This window comes from Malurus melanocephalus, unplaced genomic scaffold, assembly GCF_030028575.1.
Source record: "Malurus melanocephalus ecotype Western Australia unplaced genomic scaffold, MMel_1.1 scaffold_40, whole genome shotgun sequence".
Classification (NCBI taxonomy): domain Eukaryota; kingdom Metazoa; phylum Chordata; class Aves; order Passeriformes; family Maluridae; genus Malurus; species Malurus melanocephalus.
The window spans coordinates 595,257-619,000 of NW_026623272.1; the positions used below are offsets into that span (position 1 = coordinate 595,257).

A 23,744-nucleotide genomic window follows, 5' to 3' on the forward strand; every position below is an offset into this window, starting at 1 on the left:
ACAGTGACYGGGCATGCTGTGAAATTCAGAGTGCTGGCCTGGGGAGGGGAATGTTTGTTTTTAAAAATCTCTTGCTTGGTTATGAGAGGGCTGAAAAAACATGCCGCGGTGGCAGTTCTGTTTGTGCACAAATGTAGAAGAGGGGTGAAGCACAGTTTGGAAGAAAGTGAATGCAAAAGTTAGCTAATGGTCTGCTCCTCTAAACCTTCTTTCCAGGCACTTGTTCTTCTGCATTATAATTCACAGGAAAGGCTGGTCAAAACTTACTTCTCTCTTATTAAATCARACATTATAAATGCATTTTCTCCTGACTGGGGTCACGGTCATAAAAGGTGTTAGTCCCAGACTACATCTCATCACAGACAAGGACCACTGTCATTAGGCTGCTGGTTTCTACTCTAGGCCTTCTGTTGCACTATCAGTAAAAAATGGATATGTGAGGCTGTTTTCTGTGCAGAGCTTCTGCTTGCAAAGAGGTTTTTTTCCCCCACAGTTTGAGAAATCTGTCTCAGCTTTTTGAATACCAGTGCAGCAGTACCAGAAAATTCCCTTGCATTTTTTATTACTCAGGGTAGCAAAACCTCACTGTGGGAAAAAAGGGCCCTTTTTCCCCAAACAGCTTTGATCTGACATTTCTAACTCTTGAAAAGTATTACTCAGCTTCTTAGGGTTGATTGGAAAAACTGTGAAACAACTTGCCAAGAGATTTTCCTGATTTTTTTTGTGTTCAAATTCAAAATATGGTGACATTTCAAGTTCTAGTATTTTTTAACCTCCTCTCTAGTCTCTAGTCCAGTTTGATTTGTTAATTAAAGCCTAATGTGTGTCTGTGGGAGACACATTGTTATTGTTTTGTTTCTCTCAACAGGGACTCTTGAGAATTAATTGCAGTTTTGGAAGTTTTTCTGTGTTTAAACCTGACTGAATTGACACACGTCTGCTCTGGTTCCAGAACTATGGTATTACATCCCAGAAGAAATCCTTGTCTGAATATTCTATTACCTTTCTCTTTGAGGTAGAATCTTCCAGGTGTGCAGACGAGGGGCTGCAGCTGTTTCTTCCAGCTCTGTTTGGCTCTTCCCAGAGCTCAGATAAGAGGAATGGGGTTTACTGCACTCTGCTGTGGCACTATTGACATTGTGATTTCTATGTGTGATGATGTTATCTTGCATGACTAGCACCTGTTWTATAAAATTTATGTTACTTGCTGGGTTTTTTTTTAGTCTGATGGTCATTTGGGTTTTAGGGGAAATACCACATGGTTGGGTACATTGTTCTAAGTTGCCCTTTGAAAATGGCAAGGAAAAAGTTACTGCATTGTTATCCTTATCTTGACACTTTCTTATCTTAATGGTCTCATCTCACCTCCGGACTCTTTCAGTGTTTGGCCCTTAAGGACTATGTAGGCATCAGGTGAAAGCTCTGTTTCATTTTTTGGCAGGAATGTTGAGCTTAGCCTTTGCAAGTTTTTGTTTAGGACCTCAGGAAAATTTAATATTGATTTTACATTTTRTTATGTTATTTGAAGAGCAGTTTCTGCGTTGAAATGATCCTGGCATTGTGAGCATGTATTTAGAGCTATCTAAAGCATTTATATTAATGATAAAAGCATATTATMTACTAGATTCTATGTGTAGCTGTTTTTAGCATCCTATTTTCTCATTCTCATAGCAAGAGCTAAATAATTTCTTTTGACAACATAGGATCTGTAACTAGATCTGCTTACAGTTTTGACTTTTCAGAGCCTTGCTGAAGAGGTGCAGCCCTGAGGTCTGGCCAGCTCTTGTTCATCTGTGTCGGACAAAGTTTAGGACAATAAAGTTCCAAAATAACGATTCAGGTRCCTTCACAAACCCGGGATTGCTGTGCCTGGGTGTCCCACAGCCTCTGGGCAGGTGGGTTTGCTCTGGTGACTTACTCACCTCCCAGCATAAGGTGGGCAGCACGTGTTCCCTTTGCATGACGCTGCGCATTTATTCACAGCTCTGCGAGATTGGCTGCAGTGCATTTTCATTCTGTGTATTGTTCTCTGGGGCTGGTGATGCCATCGCATTGTGCTGAGTTTTTAAGAGTGCGAGCAGCACTGCTGATGTGACTCCCTGGACGCCTACTTTCCACTGGCCTGGGATAAAATTGGGTGGTTCATTCTGTGCGGGACGCAGGCGCGTGCAGGGAAGCAGGCGCGCCCAGAGCGATGGGGTTAGTGTAGCTGGGACACTGCAAAACTATGCAGGATTCACCCAGCTCTCTGGTGATGGATGGATACTCCAGCAATGTCCCAGCCTTCCTGACAAAACTCTGGACGCTGGTGGAAGATCCTGAAACGAACCATCTCATCTGCTGGAGTTCTGTAAGTACAGGGGCTATCAGGAGTCACTAATGCCTGCAATGCCAGGGCAAACCCAGGTGTGAGGCCCAAGCACTGCAGGCACAGCAGCTGCCTTTTCCTTGGCTGGTACTGCCCAGTTACTGGCAGAGTGAAAAAACCAGGAGTCCAGGATGGGCCCTTTTGGATAAACTTGGTATTTTTTACCTGGAATATTATGGCTTTTCTGTTTCAAAGGGGCAACTGTTTTGTGGGTGTTTTAATKATCATATTTACACATTTAATTGAAACAACTTAAGAAGTGTCTAATATTCTAATTCTAAGAATTCCAAATACTCTGAGAAAGATGTTTTTCACCTTGCTTGAATCTGCAGCTCCCTAAAATTTTCTAGGAAATGTGCAAAGKCCTTAAAAAGTTCCGTTGCTGTTTGTATTGTCTCACGTGTGTTTCTTAGCAGCCTCTCACAAATAGGGCACCARATAAACAGCATTCAGAATTCAGACTCAAACCTATAGAGTAAACAGATCTCAGACTGTCTCCCTAAATCTCTTTGGAAGAGCTTTACTCGATTTTTCAATGAGTCTGTGTGATAAACATGGTGATGTGCATGCATGTTGTCTGTACAGCTTCATAGGTATAGATTGCTTTGCTTTGAGTTCTTATTTGTTACAGAGGCATTAATATACTAAGTGCAATCACAGAAAKAAAATTGTTTATTTGTCCCCTTTGTACAGCACTCTGATACCACATTGTGCTTTTGACCTACAGCTTGCTGCAAATAATGTTGTTTTCAGCAGAGAGTTATCAAATAAGCTGTAAGCATAAACTTGTTCTCCAAAATCAAGAATCTATTACACAAGCAAATTTAAAGGAGGAAGGAAAAAAAGTCTAAAGCAGCCTTTCTTATATTTGTGTCCAGTAGAGTTTTCATTCAAAACCTGAGATAGGATCTGAGCTGCATTGTTATYCATGGCTGTGGTTGCTTTGATTGCTGGTATTACATGACCATACCTCTGACAACCACCAAGTTTTGGTATCATGTATTTTAARGAAGGAATTTCAAACTAGAAATTATTTCCTAGCCTGTATAAATAGTCTCCTCTCTGTTACACTTACAACATTGTTATTTTTGACTGACCATCACTGTGCTCTGCTTTCCTGCTACCYAACATAGGCTGCAACTACATCCTTGGAGGTTTTGATAAGGCTTTTWGGTGTCTAATTTTCCTTTGTTGCAGGTTTCCATGTTTCCCGTATTCTTCAGCTTCTATACATTGGTGATATTGGAGCTGAGAGATTGTGTGCATACCTGAGATTTCTGGAGGTATCAGTACTTCTAGAAAATAGGACCTATAAGGACCTATGAACTGTTTCTTAGCMTGAGGGAGAGATGGAGAACAACTGCAATAATAGTTTATATATACACTAAAGTCTGTTATTAAGTGGAAAGGAAAAGTCTGCTCTCTGTCCATGACAGATTGGACAAGAAGTAATTAAATTAATTTTTTTAATAGAAGATGAAGATAGGGGGAATTTGCAAATTCCTGGACTAGCACTTGTCAGAGTACAACATGTCTGTCCTGSTGATTCTGTCAAATGCAGTTAAGATAAACCTCTGTCAGGATTGTCATGCTGCAGAGTCAATTTTGCTTTGGGCAGAGAAGRCTTCCAAAGTTTCTCCCAGCTTGTGCTCCCATGGTGTGAGATGCCAAGGCACAGCTGCAGTGTGAGAAGTGACATGTGCACAGTTCATCAGTGAGCACACAGTAACCCAAAGGCTCTTGCATTCGTAGGAGCCTTTCTGAGTGTGCCAGCTTCTCAGTACATTGTGGCCCTGAATTCAAAAGAGTGGCCTCTCCTGAGAGGCCATAAGGAGATGCTGAAGTACACAAAAGCCTAGCGCTTCTCATTTTCCATCAGTGGGTCCAGCCTGGGACACAGAGCTGTATCCCAGAGTGAAGGGGCAGAAGCACAAGGGAAGCAGAATAAACCAGCTCTGTCCCCAGGGCAGTGYCTGCAGTGTTGGGAAGCCCTGGTCCCTGCTGTCCTGTCTGCAAGCTCTGTCTGTGAGGATAATTCCATCATGCAGGTTGTCAGTAAGTCTCTTTAAGTGCTTGACCAGCCTTTGCTTCTGCTGTGTGGGATAAGGAATGACAGGAAAGACCCCAAAAATGGTAAAAGAGCACTGTTGAGGTGCAGTCTTGGTCAGTATTTGCAGCAGTGAGCGAGGAGCAAGAAGTTCAGCTGACCCAAAATCGCATGTTTGTGGGTGTTAATTGTTAGAGCTGCCAGATGAGCCTGAGCACAGAGGGAATTGGCACCATTTGGTGATGGAAATGTAGTGACCACCAGCAGGACAGCAGGGTTTGCCAGCTGGCTGTTTCCTGGTGGCCGTGGGCAGGCTGCAGGCACACACCAGCCCTTCTTTAGTCACTGAGCAATCTCATGGCCCTGATTGCATTCCCTGATTCAGAGACATCCAGACTTCCCTGAGTACACCCTTGCAGCTGCAGACTCCCTGAACCAGCCCCTCTGAAATACCCCCCCAGGCTGATACTCTCCTGACTGCTGGGAGTACCCCTGGACACAGCAGGAGGATGACTGTGCTGTGCTGCTCCCAGCCCTCTCTTTGCCTACATTGCAGGCTCTGGTGTCTTTAGCTCTTGTCCCTTGGAGCTCATCTGCAGCCAAGGCAAGTCCCTGTTATCTGCTGATGTCATTGCACTGACAGCAGGTAGAAGGCCCAGCAGGGAAAGCACATGGCCTGCAGGGCATCTTCTCTGCCAGCAATCCCAGGCAGTTCGCCTTGTTTTGCAGTCATGGATCTTTACAAYGCAACCCCAGAAATGGAGGATTTGTCTGGTTAATGTGGGTGTTGCCAGCTTGGACTGCAAAGCGTGACTGTCAACATTTTGTGGGYTGCCCTTGTGGCTGTTTACTATTAAAAATAATCGAGAAAAGGTGCACAGAGCTTCTGGGTGAATGCGGTGTCTCCAAAGATGATTTGCTTCTTGCCTTGCTGTGTTTGTTGTGCCATGTCTCCAGGCAGTGCTCCCTCCAGGACTGCTGTGCTTTGGAGCAGAAGGATTGGGCTTAGACCTGAACAAGTAAATTATAATGACAATTCCCACTTTCAGGGCCTGCTTAAGATTGCAGAGTTTTTCTGTGAGGTCCATGCAAGGGTGGGGACAATCACAGACTGTCTAGCAGCTATTTGGACACAAAAGTCAGTGGTTTCTTTCTAACATGCAAGACTCTCAACTAGGCAGTGACAAAAAGCAGCAAAAGATCAAACCTGCAGCCACAGAGGACTGAGTGCACCAGAACTGAAAGGAGCACATCTGTCATTGAGGGCTATTGTTACTCTTCTTAGCTGCAAGGTGACAATTCAGAGAACAAGACTTCCCCTGCTGTAGGATCCCTCCTGGACCCTTCTCATAGTCAGAGATGCTCCTCTGACTTCTCCTTTGTCCTTGTCTCCTTTGCAGAATGGCACCAGCTTCCATGTGTTTGACCAGGGCCGCTTTGCCAAAGAGGTGCTGCCCAAGTATTTCAAGCACAACAACATGGCCAGCTTTGTCCGGCAGCTCAACATGTGTGAGTGCAGGCACAGGGCGTGACAGGAGGTGCCAGTGGCACAGGAGGTGTGGGGGAGAATTGTGCACAGAAACGTTTGGGGTCTCATTTATATGATTGGTTGTGGCATTAGTGATTTTGCCAAAGAGGATCTGCCCCTCAGATCCCAGGGTGGTGATCTCCTCCAGTTTACCTTAAATTTCAGCATGAAATTTCTGTTAGATTACACTTTAAGGTGGGAGCTAAGAACTGTCATCTGCTTATCTTGCATCAATTTGATGACCTATTATTATTAATTTTCCATTTTATTCTATATGGAGCTTTATCCAGCAGGTTGATACTATGACATCTTCCCAGGATGTGCTGCATTTGTGGGTTGTGTGCCCAGAACTTATCCCTTTGACCAGCCATATCACAGAATTAGTAAAAGACAATTCTCCGTGCAAATCTTGCCTTGCTGGTCAGACATTTCCCCCTCTTAAAGGAGGTTTATGTGTAGTTTTCTGCCACTTCAACATCGTAACTATATTACATATAGCTATTTTCTGATTTCTCTTGGAATTTTTTCAATGAATATTTAAGTTTCTTAGTCAAGTTTTAATTTTGCTATTCTACTGTACAGTAGCATTTTTGTAAATTTTAGGTCAGTCCTTCAATACAGTTTAGATACCTTTTGAGGACTTCAGAGAAGTACTCAAAGCAGATTTCCAAATGTGCATGTGACCCTTTTTTCCAGAGTGGCACCTGATGATGTCCTGTGCCTTTGAAATGGTACCCCTGAATCCCTTTGGCTTGCAAATTGAGGCAGGAATTTCCTAGGAGCTGGCATTTCAGCTCCTGGCAGACCAACATGCTCATGGCACAAAGGCTTTTGTGGCATAGGCTGCAGAAGGGATTGCCAGTGGGATGCACAGGGCTCTTGCTTGCCCTGGGTTTCTGGTGGATACGGCCCAAAAGCATGTCCAGGCATGAGCACTGGCAGCTCATAAATTGTGTAAGGTGAATTGAAATGTCCTCAAAAGCGATGGGGATGGGAGGTGGAGAGGAGTTTTGGGTYCTGTCAGCCATCAGCCATGTCCTCTCTGTGCAGATGGCTTCAGGAAGGTGGTGAACATCGAGCAGGGGGGGCTTGTCAAACCTGAGCGGGACGACACCGAGTTCCAGCACCTGTGCTTCCTGCAGGGCCATGAGCACCTCCTGGAGCACATCAAGAGAAAGGTGAGGGGTGTGTGGGGTGGGGGGAACGTGCACCTGCCAGATCCTGCTCAGCAGAACTCCAGCATCATCCTGCTCTCATTCCTGCSCTCCCCATGTACGTGTGCACCTGGGCTGGGCGTTCTTAGTTTGCAGGCCTTGGCTTGCATCAGAGTTTTGTCTGTGTTTTTGTTGGTTGCTCTGTATCACAAGATGTTTGTGTAGTGCTGCAGGGCCAGGCTTGCCTCCCACCCCTCTGCCTTTGAATTGTTACTGCTTTCCTAGAGAAATGTTGCGTAACTCCTGCAGGGTCCTCAACAGCCATCTCCTGGTTTTATGCAAGAGATGACCTACTCCTGCCCTCTGTTTTCTCTTTTAACCTATTATTAATGCCCCCAAAGGGTATTCTCTTACTGAACTAGCATGACAACTTCTGAAAAGGGTCTTCAGCAAAAGCCTTTTGGAAATCCAAGYGTAGTATGCCGATTTGAAGCATTACCTCAGCCTCATCCCTGTAAAACCTGAAGCTTGATTGAGTATTTCTGCAGTTAAAGTAGAAAGATTAAATCATTCTAGTTCAATTCCTCCCTTATTCTCAAAGTGCTTTTGATTTTCCCCCAAGGTGATTTGAAATAGATTCCCACCCTGGCAGTGAATGTACGTCTACCAGCAGGCCCTCTGTACAAATAGATTTGTGCTGCACTTGGCTGTATTTGGCTCTTGCAGTAGTACCCTGAGGACAGTTCAGATTCTTTTGCACGTGTCCCTGGTATTTCAGCTGGTGACAGTCCTGCACCTGAGCCACCACAGTGACTCTCTCTGTCCGTGGCCCTTCTTGCACAGGTAAAATCCATCTCTGATATTTTTGTCCTCAGGTGTCAGTAGTGAAAAGTGAGGAGACCAAGATGCGCCAGGAGGACCTCAGCAGGTTGTTGTACGAGGTACAGATACTGAGAAGCCAGCAGGAGAACATGGAGTGTCAAGTACAGGACATGAAGCAGTGAGTTGAATCCTACTCAGGCTGCTTCTTGTGGGCAGCTTCTTTGCTTCTCTAGAGTGTGGATTGTGGGGAATGGTGGAAAGCAGGAGTCTTGCATAATTCCCACCCCAGGGAGCACGTGGAGCCAGGGACTGACCATGGGGACAGATCTGTTGGGACAATAACACTTAAGATTTCTATGCACACCTGATCTRTAAAATAGGAATTAATGCTCAGCCTCTCTGTCTTGTGTGTTTTCTTTTTACAGATGAGGAAAGCAGAGAGAAGGTCAGGCAGGAAATATGTGCATAACCTGGGGACTTAGATAACTATTTCCTCCAGATGGAAATGGTGGTAAAGATGTAACTCTCTCACATGTACAAGAATCCTTGTCAGAAATGTAGTGGAGTCCACTCCAGCTATTAAAAAAAATTAAAATTACCTTTCTCTCCTCATCTACCTCCAAAATTTATGATTGGCCTGAAAAATATAGTATGTTATAATATATAACATGAGAACTTCTGTATCGAATCCACGGATTCATCTCCCTGAGAGTTTGTGATCGGWCGTGGCCAGAATTGTTGGATAAGAGCAAACCAAGCTGATGCAATGCTTCCTGCATGTGGCTGCCTGACCTCCAGCTGTCTGAGACTCTGGGATTTTCTGACTCAGACATGGTCACTGAAAGATTAGGAAGTGGATATGGTTTTATAAGTCATGTACTTGGAGAGCATTTTATTTGCCTCCAGAATTCTAATCTTTACAGAGAGCTTTGTTTAAAAAGCACTTGAATAATCAAATAGATCCAAACCCTTTTTTTATGTAATGAGAGCTGATATTCATACATCACCAGATGACACTGGCATTCTGGGCCTTGAGAGAATACTGCATACTGGGGACCTTCATTCCAGCACTGCACCTTACATGCAAGGGATAAATATTYTTATCCTACATAAATTTTTACTGACTCCCACATTTAGCACATGCATGAGTTTGCACTGTGAAATCCAAGTAGAGCAGCAATGAGTTTCTGGGCTTGTATTTGATTGAAGTTTTAAGGAGTTCCAGTWTTAATGATTTGGCCTTGATTTTAATTTATTCTCCTTTTGATTTGYTTGCTCCCTCCCTCCATCTGGCAAAATTGCATTCAAATAATGAAAAGAATATGATTTTTATAAACTAAGACAGAGGAGAAATCCCAAGCTGAATCCATGTTAAGAAGTTGACACTGCTGAAGAACAATTAGGACATAACTCCAATACCAGCTGTCTGACTAAGGATTGCTGCTTTGCTGAAGATCCTGTCAGTACCACTACCGAAAGTTCACTGCTGAGATTCTTGCTGTACAAGCTGTCCTAAGGTGCTCTGTAGAGCCCTGGACATTATCTTCCCTGTTCTAGTATCCATCCACACTAGAAAGACTAAAAAGCAAGAGGATTTATCAATTTCACCTGTACGATAGGTTTTGCTGGCCTGACAGTTTGGGTACATGCATATGCTCTGGAGATAAATTGGCCGGCAAAACCTTTTGCAGCATGGACTTGGCTGGCATCCAGATTTGAAGGCAGCATGGTAAATAAACTCTGCATCTCTCCATCCCACATACTGGGGCTGACTGTTTAAGGAATCCTGTAAGCTCCCTCTATGCTGCTTCATTTGCAAACCGAAAATAAATTTTCTCTAATTTAAAGAGATAATTTAAATCAGTGACTCCCTCTTGTAAAATCATTACAGTCCTCCTAGTTCAAGGCTCTGAGACACAGGAGCATCTTTTTATCTGCTCCAATCACTCCCAAACATGCATTTGTGTCTCACTGTGTATGAGGTTTCAGCAGGTAGAATGCACAGGGCCCCTGTCCACAGGGTCTCGTTGCCTGTGGGAGCACTGGTGMAGTTTTGGAGAGGTTGGGCTTTCTTGGCTCCTGTGGAAGGACAGTCTTGGTCAKCCAAATCATTCACAATCACAAATCAGGCCCAGCTGAAATTCTCAGTTTGGCCCAAATGTTCCATTAAAACTAAACACATGTGTTCTCTTGTTACCTGCCCCTATAAATGTTGGCTTCTTTTTATTTGTTTTTCCTACATGCTTTGATCTGTAGCTCTTTTGAGGTSAAGGAAGTAAAACTAAGGCAATTGTGTGACCATGCTTGGAATACCTGAAAAGAGCCAAACACTGCAAGAGCTCTGAAGGGAGGCTTTGCACAGTTGGAACTACAGTGCATCATGGCAGCACCATGGGTTGGTGATGTTTCTRTGCTCACGGAAAATTTCTGTTTCGTTTTCAGGCAAAATGAAGTTCTTTGGCGGGAAGTTGTTTCTCTGCGGCAGAACCACTCGCAGCAACAGAAAGTCATCAACAAGGTAGTGGTCATATAAACTCTAAACTTAYTTGTGATGTCTGGTCTATGTCCTGCTCTGATTTTTTTCTTATGCCATAATCTCCACACTCTGAAATCACAGTGTTTATTTTCCCTTTCTTTCAAGTTTCACGATACTTTCATGTGACTTGAGGAAAGTGGTCATTAACAAAGCACAGACTCCGCCCTCAAGCAAAAGATTTTAATATTTCTGTCAGTCCTTTCTGTGATGTTAGAAACTGCCTTTTTGTTGAAGCCCTGAGTAAGAGAGCACAACTCTTACTAAGTTGGTTGTACCAATGGCTTTGGGCTTCCCAAATCTTCCTCTTCCCATTGCACAAGAGAGGAGCCCCACTCCTGCCAGCACTGAAGATGTAGGTGGCAAAATTGGCCACCCATTGCCCCACTGGGGGAATGTAACAGCAACTATTGYATTTTCTGGTGTTACTGGTATAGTTGAGGAATTACTGTACAACCTTTTAGGCTGCAGAGCCATCTCCCTTAAAACCTAGCATGACCAGCATAGAAAAGGCCTCTCCAGTGATTCCCGGATGRTGCTGACATGACTGAGCACATCACATATCCCAGTCCTCATTTTCTGACCCTCACGTGGCACCATGGAGTCATAGGACTGGACAGAAATGCACGAGGCTATCAAGCCTTCCTCCAGCTCTGAGGCTGGACCAGCCACACAATTAATTGTAGAGGCTTTTATGCAAATCTATTTTGTTATATTGAGCAATGAGTAAAAGCCAGCTGTGATATAGAATAATAATAATGCTCTCTTTGTCTGGAGGTCAAAGCAGAGCATTAAGTTCAAGCTGACCTGGGAATATGTTGCTAAGTGATTCCTGCCCAAAGCCACTCTGCTTCCTTTTTAGTATCCTGTTGATACTGAAATTCACAGAGCTGAAAAACTGCACTGAAAGAGCTCAGGCCTCCATCCAGACTCTCCCATAGGGAGTTGCCTCTTTCTCTTGCAAAGTCTTTGTCAGACTTTATAGYACTTCTAAATATCTCTGAAAACTCTAATGGATTCAGGTCTAATTCCAGGCCTAGGAATGTTTGCGTGTTCACAGGCAGATTCCCAGATCTGCTAGGACCATCTGAAGTTCTGCATGCACGAAGTGGAGAGATAAAACTCTGAGCACACGCATCCAGGAACCTTTGTGCAAAACAGGCACCTGGCTGTGTCTCTTGCAAGYCAGGCTGGCTGTTTGAGTTCTTGGACAGCTCATTTCTGTTTCAGGCTGCAATGTCTCATGCAATCTGGCTCCCATATTCCATGGCTGCTCCCAGCTTTGGGGTGCTGTTGGGAGGGAGGAATGTGTGGGATAAGAATGGCTGTGAGAGCAGGGAGTGCTGAATCACTCTGCTGATTAACACCGGATTTTGATCTCTCCTGACAGCTGATTCAGTTTCTGTTTGGCCAGCTCCAATCAAGCCCCAGCAGCACTGGGATAAAGAGGAAGCTGTAAGTACCCTTGTGTGGTGCACACGCTCACGGGTGCATAATGCTGCCCCCTCACTAAAAGCACAAGCTCAGCTCGCKCAGGCAGGCGGTCACCGGACCGGGGCTCCATGGTGATGGGAAATGAATGGGCTGAAGTGCAGAGTCAGACCTGCTGACATGCCCCATTCACGGCTCTTTAGAGAAGCACCGTGTCAGCTCGTGACCTTTATTTGGGGAACACAGCGYGCGGTGGCACATGGGAACACTAACTAGGGGGAGGCTAAAGGGCAGGACCCCACTGTTGGTCCTGTGGGTCCCAGTTGTGCCACCTGACATCAGTAGGAGCAGGGCTGGGCCCAGGCAGCCCACAGACACCTTTAGTTTGACCCACAGTCATGGAATGTGGAGTGAATCCAGCACTGGTTGATGGTGTGCAACCTGCCTCTCTTGTAAATGGCTGCAGGAAAGGATGGTGTGCAGGCTGGAGCTACTTGGTGCAGAGCAGAATGCTGCTTGGGGGCTCTGGGTTGGTTTGGAAAGGATGGGCAGATCTTCATCCATCCCTTCTCTGGTTAATGCTCTTTTTTAATGCTCACCTCCTCCAAACCTGTTGTTACCCTTCCTTACCCATAACACTTGACAAGCAGGACTCTTACAGCTGAGGAAAACCAGAGTCCCCAGGGCAACAGAGCCCTTAGCTGGGAGATGTTTCTTGTACAAGCAACCAGGAGGCAGTCAGTATGTGCTGGAGGACAAAGCTGTTTCTCTTCACAGACCCCTGATGCTTGACAACGGGATCTCAGCTCCACCAGTGTCCAAGTTCAGCCGGCATTTGTCTGCAGACCCCCTCCACGACCCCTATTTCATCCAGTCGGTGGGTTCACCCCAGCCTCTGAGCCCAGTGGGATGGCTTTGGCCGGGGGGAATGTTTGAAGCAATGATAGAGATTGTAGAGTTAATAATTTGGAAAGAGTTTGGCAGTGAAGAAGATATTTGCAAAACTGGGTGACATTTATGACTCCTTCAGCTCCCCAGTTTCAGGGATGCCATAAGGGAGGCCATGGGCTTTGGTGGGAAAAGGCAGATCCTGCATACTGGACTCTGCATGGTGTYACCCCAGCCTGGTTCACCTGGAGGGAAGAGAGGAAGAAGTGAGTGGGTGCTACGATCTTCCTGATCAGAGCAGGCACCAGACACTTCTGTCACAATGTTAAAATATGTGAGCTGGCATGGGAGGCTCATACTGCCCCATTGGGCTGTGTTGGATCTTTCTCTCCAGAGGAAGCTGAGCAGTCTAGGCAAATTGTCAGACATGGCAAAACCTCTTGGTTGCTGACACTTCACAGCGTCCCAGGGTTTATTTCACACCTGTACCTCTGAGTGKTTGGAGGAAAAGTGGGAGGAAATAATAATGTTGCATAGTAGGTAAAAGATTTCTTGGTTTCCATACAGAGAAGACTCAAGGTCCCAATGAATAAACCCTATCCATCTCAAATAGGGCCTTGGACTTGTTCTGGGGTCAGAAATAGAAATTTTTGCTTTCCTCCTAGCCATCGACAGAACCTGCCTCTTGCTTAAACAGCCCTGCAATTGCTGGAGGACCCATCATCTCTGATGTTACTGAAGCATCACCATCCAACATCATGAATATGCAATCCCCTCCTGAAAATGACAGGTAAACATGTTTATGATTAAAAATAGGTAGAGTCGGGTATGGACATGCTTATGCAACTCTTCACAAGAGTTCTTCCTTGCTGTAATTCTACCAAAGTTTCTGTCTGATTCACAAATCTCTATAGAGATGTGGGGTGGAATACTTTTTTCCACTTTGCAAAGTGGGTCAGATTTTCAGAATTAGAGGGGAATGATAATAGCATGACTTTCAAAACAAAGTCCTGAGTTTTCTGCTGAAAACTGCCACTCACCTCTTYGAGAAATATTCCATGTTTCTTTTTATTTTATCCTCAAGACAGGGACTGTCTCAGACTTAATCAAATAATGAGATAGCAACACTTATTAGGTTTGTTGAGAGAGAGAAAGGAGGTTTCCTTTTAGCTTTGGCAAAGAAAAACCAATCAAATTGTACATCTTTCTGCTAATGAGAACAAAAAGGTTGCAACACAGCAACTTCCGATGTTTGACAACTTTTCTGTGAAAAGGCTCCAGTAACTCAAGAACTGAATGCAGAGGTATTTTAATGCTTATCTCTTCCTGCCACAGGCATGCAGTGTATTTAGGGCTAGTAGCAGAGTAGCTAAAGCTATGTCAGTGGAAAGTGAGTAGATGAATCATGGAAACGGTTTCTCAGGCTTAGAGGCAAGGCAGTTTATACTCTAGAAATTGCCTGTAAATCTGTTGCATAACTGAAACCATAGCCATAAAATTAACTAGAAGCATGTAAAGAGCTTGAGATTTWAAAAAAAACAAACCTGGAAGCCATTTCTAAAGCAGAAAATCTTTAATATAGCCTTCAAGTTAAGTTGCTTGTTTCTACTAATTACTGAGTGCCATCTGGTGGCTTCTGGTCTATGCTGTGTGTGCAGGACTTGAACATTGGAGCCAGTATTGGCCCTAATCAGTTCAGGTGTGGTACTTCCTAAATCAGCATGAGCTTCTGGTGGGAGTTTAGGATCCATGAGATGAGAAAATGATCTGAAAGGAATCTTTGCTGTTGGGGAAAGCTCTGCAGTGTCACACACTGTCCCTGTTGATCTACGTGCCTTTGTCGCTTTAGCTCCAGCTGTCCARGCTCACAGGAAACTGTAAAATCTTCTTCAAGTAATACAGAGTAGCTTTTCACWCACCAAATACTACTAAACAAAACTTCATTGTCATATGTCCATCTGGAAATAACGTGGTGTGCCTCTCCCACTGGAAAAAGGCAAACCTCTGCCTCCAACCAAGTAAAACATCTGACTAGGAGTGTCGGATCTCAATCGCTTCTGTTCAAGTCCTGCAGGGCCACCAGATCCTGACCTGTGTCTTTGGGATCTCTAGAGTGCTTGCTGGTCCAATTCTAACTCCTGCACGTGATGATTTTACTGATCCCATTCCTATCTCTGGGGTGAAGACTTTTCAGGGGAATCTCTCTAGCCCCGTGACTCTTTAACCCGTCCCTAATATTCATCCAAGAAATGAGCAGTGCATGGAAAYGTATTTTCTGTATCTGCAAAACAACTGAATGGGGCAAATTCATTATAGCTGTGACTGATTAAGTGACTGCCAATATTCCAGTTGAGCATGTTTCTGGGGCTGCTGAAAAGAAAACGAGGCTTCTGGCTTCTTCTGCCCATTTGAGGAAATGGAAAGGCCTTCTGGAGCGGTTTGATGGGAAGTGTAAGCAGGAGGCCCTTCCCAGTAGCAGGAGGCCTTTCCAGAGCAGCTGTGTGGTGYTCAGTCTTGTCTGTGGTGCAGGGAGAAGTGCCTGATGCTGATCAAGGAGGAGCCAGTGAGCCCTGGAGTGAAGKCCAGCGCCGAGCCCGAGGTGCCGCTGCCCGGCTGCCGCGCCTGCTCCGAGCCCCCGGTGCTGCCCGTGGCCATGGTTCAGTCTGTGCTGGAAGGCAAAGGCAGCTGTGGAGCAGCCCCAGCAGGGAGCTCACAACCCCCTGAGAGGAGAGGCAGGAGGGCGCTGCTGGACAGGTGAGGCGAGCGAGGGGGACCTGTGGCCCTGCTSTTCACTGCCCTCTGGTCCCATTCCCAGGCTGGGAGGGAGGGTCACTGCAAACTGCCACGTGCAGCCTGCTGAGCGCCATCCTGTACCTGTGCATGTGCTGGAGGACCTTCAATCCCAGGGGACAGTTCACAGAGGTGGGGGCCTGTGGGTCACCTGCTTGCAGGACCCAGCAGAGGAAGAGCTGTCAGAGTTGTGGGAGCAGGTAGAGGCTTTTTGCACTGAGAGGGATTTGCCCAAGGTCTGAGTGAAAGCTGGGAGGGGGGGACCCCAAAATACCTAATATCAGAAAAGCTTCCATTTTCCTTTAAGTCCTTACAGAGAGTCACATTCCTCCTTCTATACTTATGGGATACTTGAAAATATTTAATAGAAGAAAAATAATCCGTTTTTTAAAGACCTGATTTTAAGAGAAATTTTTTATAGTTTTTGAGGGGTTTAAACACAGCAGAGCTTCACTGTTGCTCATTTAGCTGAATGTCTCCAGTAAATTCAGCTTGCAGGCTGAATGCCTACATTTAAAACTCACTCCTTCAGAAAGCATTAGTTAACAGAAATTCAGGCATGGTTGACCAAGGAGAATGGCAATGCAGCCTGCTCTGGTTCCAAGTGCATCTCTAAAAGGATTTCTTCTAAGGAAAGCTTTAATTTTTCCAGTGTTGAGGAAATGTGCACAGACTATCCATCTCCAAACCACGTGTCACCCAGGAGAGGGTTTGTCTCACATGTTTTACCATCTGCCCACTCCTCTGTGTGCTCTGYTGAGCTGTGCTTCTGGGATTAAACCAAATTATAGGCTGACAGCAGGCCTCTTGATTTTCAAAATGAGATTTAAGCACCAACATCCTTTTGGAAGGCTGCTCAGTGGTGCTCTCTGTATGTATCTACGCGAGTTTCCTTTGTGGCAATATTTCCCCTTGTGTTTTCTCAGAACAGATATTTCAGACCCATTGGAGGGCACCGACTGGAGCCTGGAGGGGCTGCAGCTGCTGCTGAGGAGCCAACAGTACAGCCTGGAGCCTGCCAGCCTCTTGGATGTGAGTGATGCTGCATCCAACAGAGCTGTGAAGTTCACAGCAGCAGTTCCTTTGGGCTGTGCATCAGCTCGAGCTGTTTGTTCTCATTTGGTATTTTATCTGCCACGTGCAGCCTGTGGAGCACGTGTGTTGCAACCTTAAATTATATATTTTTTAAAATGCATATTTGAAGTTCTAGAAGCTCAAAAGTCATTGCATTTGGTAAATAAAATAACATGAGTCCTGGCACATTTATGTGAAATAGGTTTAATATGACTCTCTAGCTAGTTTGGTAATTGTTTTGTAGGGGTTAATTTATTTTCTGCATATTCTACATCTTAGATATTCCTAGATTGTGTTTAGCTTTTCCTACCTTCCCCTTTCCCTCACATTCTGGGAAATGTAGCCAATGTAAAAGTCTCTCTCTGCTGATATATTTATCAGTCTCAGTTCTCAGATCACCTGTCTTTAGAGATGAATGGTGGTGATTTTCTTAAGTAGATGTGCAGAAGTAGGAAGGTTTGTGTATTTCTCTGTTGTTGTATGTATAGTTGGTGATGAATAATCAAATAACTCTGTATGTAAGAAAAGAATCTATATATCAAATACAAAGGAGGTGCTTCAGGTAAAGGCATGTTGTGAGTCTGTGTGGATAAACAGACTGAAAAATAATTTTGAAAAAATCAATCTTATTCTCTTCAAGTTATTTCCCAAATGCCTGTGGTTGATTCTTTCTTTACAGAGAGCTTTTCTAATGGCCTGCTCTATTATTGACTGTTGGTTTCTGTTTCTTGTATCTCATTAGGAAGTGTTTTCCTGTTACTGACATACTTCTCTCTCTGAACTGCTAATGTCACAAGAGTRAGAATGAATCATAAAACTGGCCCCAGAACAACAGCTCCTTTTCGCAAATTGCTCAGGCTTTTCGAGAAATTGCCGTCAAAGCCATAATGCAACAGTAACCTGCCTTTTGCTACTGAGTTTTGGATGCTTTTAAAAGCTATATGAGTCTGGAAGTGTCCTAGGACTCAAGAGCAGCAGAAAAGGGCTTTGATTTGTGTGTGCAGCGATACAAAGAGCTGCCCTGGGGTGACAGGACTGTTGCATGGGGTGTGTGTGCTGTCTCTGGCAGGCAGCAGGGCTGTGGATCAGCTGTGCCATAACTCAGCACAGGAGCCTTTACATCTTCAGTCAGTGCAGGGCTGCCCCTCCAACAGACAGAGGAGGGCATCAGAATCTCAAACCATTACACCTTTCAGAGCCCTAACTGTATTTTTCTCCCAACAGGTATTTAATCCCAATTTATCTTTGAGTGAGTGGAATMTGACTGAAATGGAAGCCACTCTGTCTCCGGTAAGGGCAGTCTGTTTCTGAGATATGATAATAATAATAATAACAATCATAGGACCCCAGAATGGCTGGGGTTGGAAGTGACCTTAATGTTCATCCTGTTCCAACTCCCCTGCAATGGGCAGGGACACCTTCCCCTAGATTTCCTTGCCTAAATAATAATGTAACTATAAAGTAGAGCCTGTGCTTAACTGAGGAGGTTATYTCATAACCAGAGGGGAGAGTGGGCTAAAGCACAGCACGTAGGCATCTCCTGAGGGCAGCAGCAGACTGCTGTGTTATACTCTTGACCTGTTTTTCCCAGCCAGGCCTTGTCTGGAGACAAACTCTGACTGTTGGTGTCCTGGAGTCTTTAATTGCAACTGGCTGCTCTAAACTTTCTCTTAGTGTGAATGCCAAATCCTACTAATACCATAGATTTATGAAGTGTCTTTGTGCCAAAGCTCTTAATGAAATATGCCTTTAGAAAGTGCATCCATCCCTGGACATTTCAGGAGCAGGAGAACCCCATGCAAATAGAACAGAGGTTCCTGCATGCCTGTACATGAAGAAACAAGGAGAAATTGTTTGGCAGTGTTTGGAATTGATACTGGCAGTCAGAAACAGCAGATGATTTAATAAACAGTGAAGGAAAACACAGACTCACAGAGGCATTTAGGTTGTGTTGCATGGCTGAGTTCTTTTTCCTGCATGAGGGAGGGTGAACCCCTCAGAGCCCTCGCTGAACAGCCAAACTGGATGAAGACTTTGATGGTTCTGCCATCTCTACAGATTCACAAGCCAAGTGTAATCTACTCTAATGAAATGCAAAATGTCTCTAAGCCTTCTTCATGGTATCAACATCCTTTTTAGGTTTTGATTTAATCATTTTGAATTTACTAGGTATTTCCACTTCCTGCATGCTAGGAAGGAGAGTATCTGAAGAGATAGTTAATATTAATTAGCAAGGGTTGGAAGCAAGGGCTGTTACCTTTTAAAAAGAATTGCATGAGAGAAAAGGCCAGGAAAGGAGGCTGCAATGTTCAGTAGTTCAGTCCTTGGGCCCACTGAAATTCCCAGGAGCTTTTTCTTGCCCTACAGAAAGCCATGAGCACAGAGAAGCCTGGAACCAATATCTGCAGGAGATCAGTGTCTGGAGCACTGTGCAAGCAAAAGCTAGTTTTGCTTTAAAGAAAATTGAAATAAAATCTCTTTTCTCTGTTGCTGGCTGCAGAGGACTATGGGTTTGCTTTGTATGGCAGTGGGGCAGGGACAATCACAGTGCCACCAGCCTGGCCCCTCCTGTGACAGGAGCTTCATGCTGTATTAGCCAGTGCTAAGTAGGGCATTGCACCTCCCATGGCACTCTCCTTCAGGCAGAGCTGCCCTTGAGCACATGGACCTGGCTGTTTTAATGAGGTGCAGTGAGGCTGGGAGGAGAGGCAGGGCAGGGAGGCTGGCTTGTRTTGCTGGTGGGTGTTGAGCAGCGGGATGAAGCACTGGCGCTCAGACATGGCCTAGTTCTAACAAGCTCCCCTGTCTTTGTATAATTGTACATTGTAGTTTATATTTTTGCATCAAGATGCAGCGACTCACAGTGGATCTGGAGAAGAGTGCAACTGAGCTGCCCCCAAAAGTGTTCAACCCACCATTCAACAACRCCTGCCCAGGTAGGAGCCAGCAGCTCTGTGCACTTGGCAGTGGGGATGTTGTTCAGGCAGCCAGACATGATATCCAGCACTGACTGTTTGCCATTCGAGGAAACAAACCACGTTTGTTATTTTATTTTCATTTTATTTTATTGTCAGTCAGCAGTGTTTCCRCTGCAGCTGCTAAGCCAGGTCCTGAGCTGTGGGGAAAAGCGGGGGGATAAACTGAGGTGTAAACGGAATCGCCTTTGTTTTTGCAATGGGTCCTCCTTGTCACTGTCAGTGTCTCCGCTGTTTTCTCTGCCTGTTCATTGCCATCTCAGAGCAATGTGGTGATCTCAGTGGGTAGGGATGGTAAGAGCTGGACAGTCCTTGGTTTCCTTTGGCTSCTGCTGCAGAGAGGTGCCCCAGTAGCTGCTGGCAGCCAGAAGCACAGGCTGTCTGTCCCTTTCTCCAGACCTTTTAGCAGCCCTCAAGGGGAACTRTCCATCTGATGTTCTCCCACTTCCTGACTCTGATAAAGCGTGTCAGTGACCTCAGATAGAATCTAGAACTGCTTCCTTGGTTGTGGAATAGTGATGTGTTCATGTGTATTCAGCTGGGATTGACCAGGAAGCGAAGCTCTGGTGAGCCCCAGTTTGGTGCTGTAACCACCTGAGCCCACYGCAGAGTTTTGATTCATTTTGTGTCGTTCAAGGACTTCCAGCCTCAGCCTCTTCCATGTGCATCTCAAAGGCATTAAAAGCCCAGGTACACCAGAGAGAGCCCTTGAACATCCCCTGTTTGCAAAGCCTTTCTGGTCCTTCTGCAAAGAGGGAGAAAGTTCTTGAGTGCAGGAGAAGAGCAGCTGCTCTCATCCACTTCTCAGTGTCTCCAGCATTCACTCATCCCTCGTCCACTTGCGAGGCACCTCCGCACTCCTGTGACCTGCAGAGACTCCCCTTGATTGTAATGGGATTTTGAGTGAGTCCAAGTTTCACTCRAGTGTTTCCAAGCAACTTTTGCTGGAGTGAGGCTCCTCAGCCTCTTTTGCAGTGGGGATTTGTCACTTTTCAGTTCTCCATATGTAAAATCGGGTAACCTGCCTTGCAGAAGCTGAATTTTCTGCTGTCCATTCCTAGGGAAAGATGTCATTCTTGAAAGTGCCCAGCAGTTCCTCCTCGACCGTCAGTCCATCTTTGGGAACGACCTCATCAGCTTGCCTGAAAATTCATCACTTTATGTTCCATCTGAGAATATGGCTTCCTACATGTCCTCTGTGGGTGTCCAAGGGGATATCCCTCTAAACCTCAGCTCTTCAACGGACAGCAGTCAGTGATTTAGCTTCCAAGAAACAGCAACTCCCTCCCACTCATCCAAGCATCCACAGGTTTGAATGTAAAGAAACAAAACTGACTCAGAAACCTGCAGGAGAGTTTCTTTAGTTTCTTTCTGTGCCCTTTTTTTTTTTTTTTTTTTTTGAGTAGATGGAAATGGTCAGGAGCTGTTGCATTACCCTCCCTGCACCTGGATTTCAGTGTTTTTAAAAACAGAATACTGCTTCTGGGGCTTGCTCCGAGGGAGAGTGAGAACTTGGCACGATTTTTTTTCCTTGAAAATGCTTTAGATATTTAAAATCTTTTAATAAAATTTAAGTGAAGAGTAGCTTGAAAGTCCATATGGGACTTCATAAAATAGTGATCCTGACTASTGCCTGCAATGGTAAACTGTAGGATTTTATCAGGGCAGCACAGATTAGCTGAGATGCTTGACCCTTATTGATACTGTGTTTTTAATAGGARCATAGTTCTACATGCCAGTCCAATGCTCTAAAAATGTTTTTTAATCCATTTTCTGCATTTGATGAGATACACTTGTGCCTCTCCCTGATTCTCCTAGGGTGAGTAGGAACAAGATTTTGTGGGGTGTGTAGAAGATTGTTTTCCGAATGACCCCGCCTAGAATGTGCCTCTGGCTCTTAGGGGAGCTGCAGAACATCACAGGCCACAAAACATCCCATGCTGAGTTGAGAGCATTTGTTGTTTGAGATTTGTTTTGCCCCAAATTAATTTTCTCTTGCATAAAGGCAGGGCACTCCATACTTAAAAAAATAGAAAAGGGATAGTCTTTTCTGCACACACAATTTTCCATATGCAGAGAAGACCAACGGAGCACACTCTGGGTTTTGGTGCTGGCTAGGTATTCCATGTCCAGTCCAATGTATTTTTTTCCTTGGCTTTGACCTGTTCTATTTCTCCTGAAGATGTGCCTGTTGGTTTATTGATGTATAAAATCTAATTAAACAATTTAATTGATTGGATCCCCTTTTTAGGAGGACTCTCAGCTGCTCAGTGTAGGAGAGAGGCAGAAGGGTTAGTCCACCGTCCCACAAACTTTTCTTCTGTCCTTTGTGCATCTGAGACCAGCCTCAAAGGCTGAACTAGCCTTCCCCATCCATGGGGTTTCTGACAACTGAGTTTCTCAACAAAGCAGAGCTTTGTTTTTTATGCTGTAGTTCTAATGAGAATGTATTATTTATCTCAATATCTTCTACCTGAGTTCCTTTTCCTTAGGAAGGTTACCCAAATGCAGTAGGACAGACCCAGGAAATTCCATTAACTCAGGCCTCCTAAGGGCTTAGACAGGGAGGTTTAAGCTGTGCCAGTATCATTTGAAGAAATGCTCTGCCTGCCTTCATTGCAATGACAATTCTTGGTAATGAGCTGTATTTCTGTGCATTGTGGTCATGCAGCATCCACCCCAAAATGTAGCTAATCAGTCAGATGAGTGCAAGCTCAAAATCTCCTCAATAAGATGAGCGTTTTTTAAATGGACCTTCCTGTCACAGCCCTTTCCTCCATCCATTTATCACCATGTGAACAAATGTGTTAGTTCAGAAACATTCACTTTTGAGCACATTTTTGCCCAGCTGATTCCTGTGCTGGGAGTTCTGTCACTGCCTTGGTGGTGTGCTCTGTGCAGGACCGAGGTTGAGAGAGCTCCTGAATTAATCCCGACCGCTGTTTTTGTGTTCAGGACTAAGGGAAAATTCCAGCAGCCCCCACTGGTATTTAGATGATGTGCTTGAGTGTATCCTGGACAAGGTTTTTCTTTTTGACAGATTTGTGCTTAGAAAGTTCACCTGCATCAGCCCATTTCCACCCAATTTTGCTCTTTCCAGCAATGGAAAGTCRTTGAGTTGCACTCTGTTTACTTTTCTCATAGGTAATTGAAAACTGCCTGGTGTCTCCGGACACCGACAGTGCATGTTCAAGATTTACATCCTTCTCTGAACTTCCACACTCTAGGCTGCTGTCATGTTAACACTGAATGTATTGATCCAACAAGGTATTTAAGCACATGCTTAACTTCAAGCTCCTGCATAGTTTTCCTGTATTTTTATGAAGCCTGTCACATACTTGAGGTTGGGCGTAYGCTTGTGTCCGACTGGATTGTCTGGTTGGGGTTGAGAAATGAACCCCTGGGGAGAGCTGTCCGCGGGCAGAGCCAGGTGCAGCTCGGCYCTGGCTCCATCTCAGGCTGTGTCCTACAGGGCAAGCTGCAGCCTGTGCTGGCGGGGAGCAGCCTCAGGAGGGTTCTTGGGGTTTTCTTTAGGCTTTTTGCTCTACTATAAACACGAGATTGGAGCTTGATGGTGAGAGAGGAACCGTCAGGAAGAGAATTCGGGAGCCACTCCTGTGAAGAAGSAAGCTTGTGTTCCTTGGCTTTTTACATTGTTAATTTTACTTGAAGGTGATGTGCTGAGACTGCATTTTTGCACTATGCTGTACATTTGTAAAGTTTTACAGAAGACTCTAATTAAACATGTTTCCTTTTACTCATTTAGTCCTGCTTTGGCATTTCTCTCACTCTTTTTGTCTATGCATTACTCCTTTTCTCCTTCCCAAGTCCTCAAGTGAAAATGGCTTCTAAGCATTCAGGAAATTCCCCCGTGATCTCATGTAGGGCTCAGTGGTGGGCTGTGGTCACTGTGAACACACAGAAGGCGGAGACACCTCCCATGTAAAATGTGGCAAAGWAAACACAGCTTGGATGTAAAACAAAGTAAACACGCTGCTGAATTCTTCAAACTAAAATGACGGGGTGGATATAGCTGGTAAAATCAAGATCACAGCAAAATAATCTATAGTTCTTGAAACTACTTGCTGCTTTTTTACACCCCTTTTATCCTATTTTTCTTGCTTTCAGTGATAA

At 44.9% G+C, this 23,744-nt stretch overlaps 1 protein-coding gene across 1 annotated transcript; it reads left to right on the top strand.

The window, feature by feature from the left end:
- Positions 1–1,562: 1,562 nt before the first annotated feature.
- Positions 1,563–23,621, top strand: HSF4 (heat shock transcription factor 4). Its single transcript, XM_057364575.1, has 13 exons — positions 1,563–2,350; positions 5,816–5,924; positions 6,994–7,121; positions 7,973–8,097; positions 10,362–10,437; positions 11,843–11,907; positions 12,661–12,760; positions 13,437–13,561; positions 15,301–15,525; positions 16,488–16,593; positions 17,860–17,925; positions 19,484–19,571; positions 20,672–23,621. The coding sequence occupies exons 1-13, from the start codon at positions 2,228–2,230 to the stop codon at positions 20,866–20,868; spliced, it is 1,533 nt and encodes a 510-aa protein (XP_057220558.1). The 5' UTR covers positions 1,563–2,227; the 3' UTR covers positions 20,869–23,621.
- Positions 23,622–23,744: the final 123 nt, after the last annotated feature.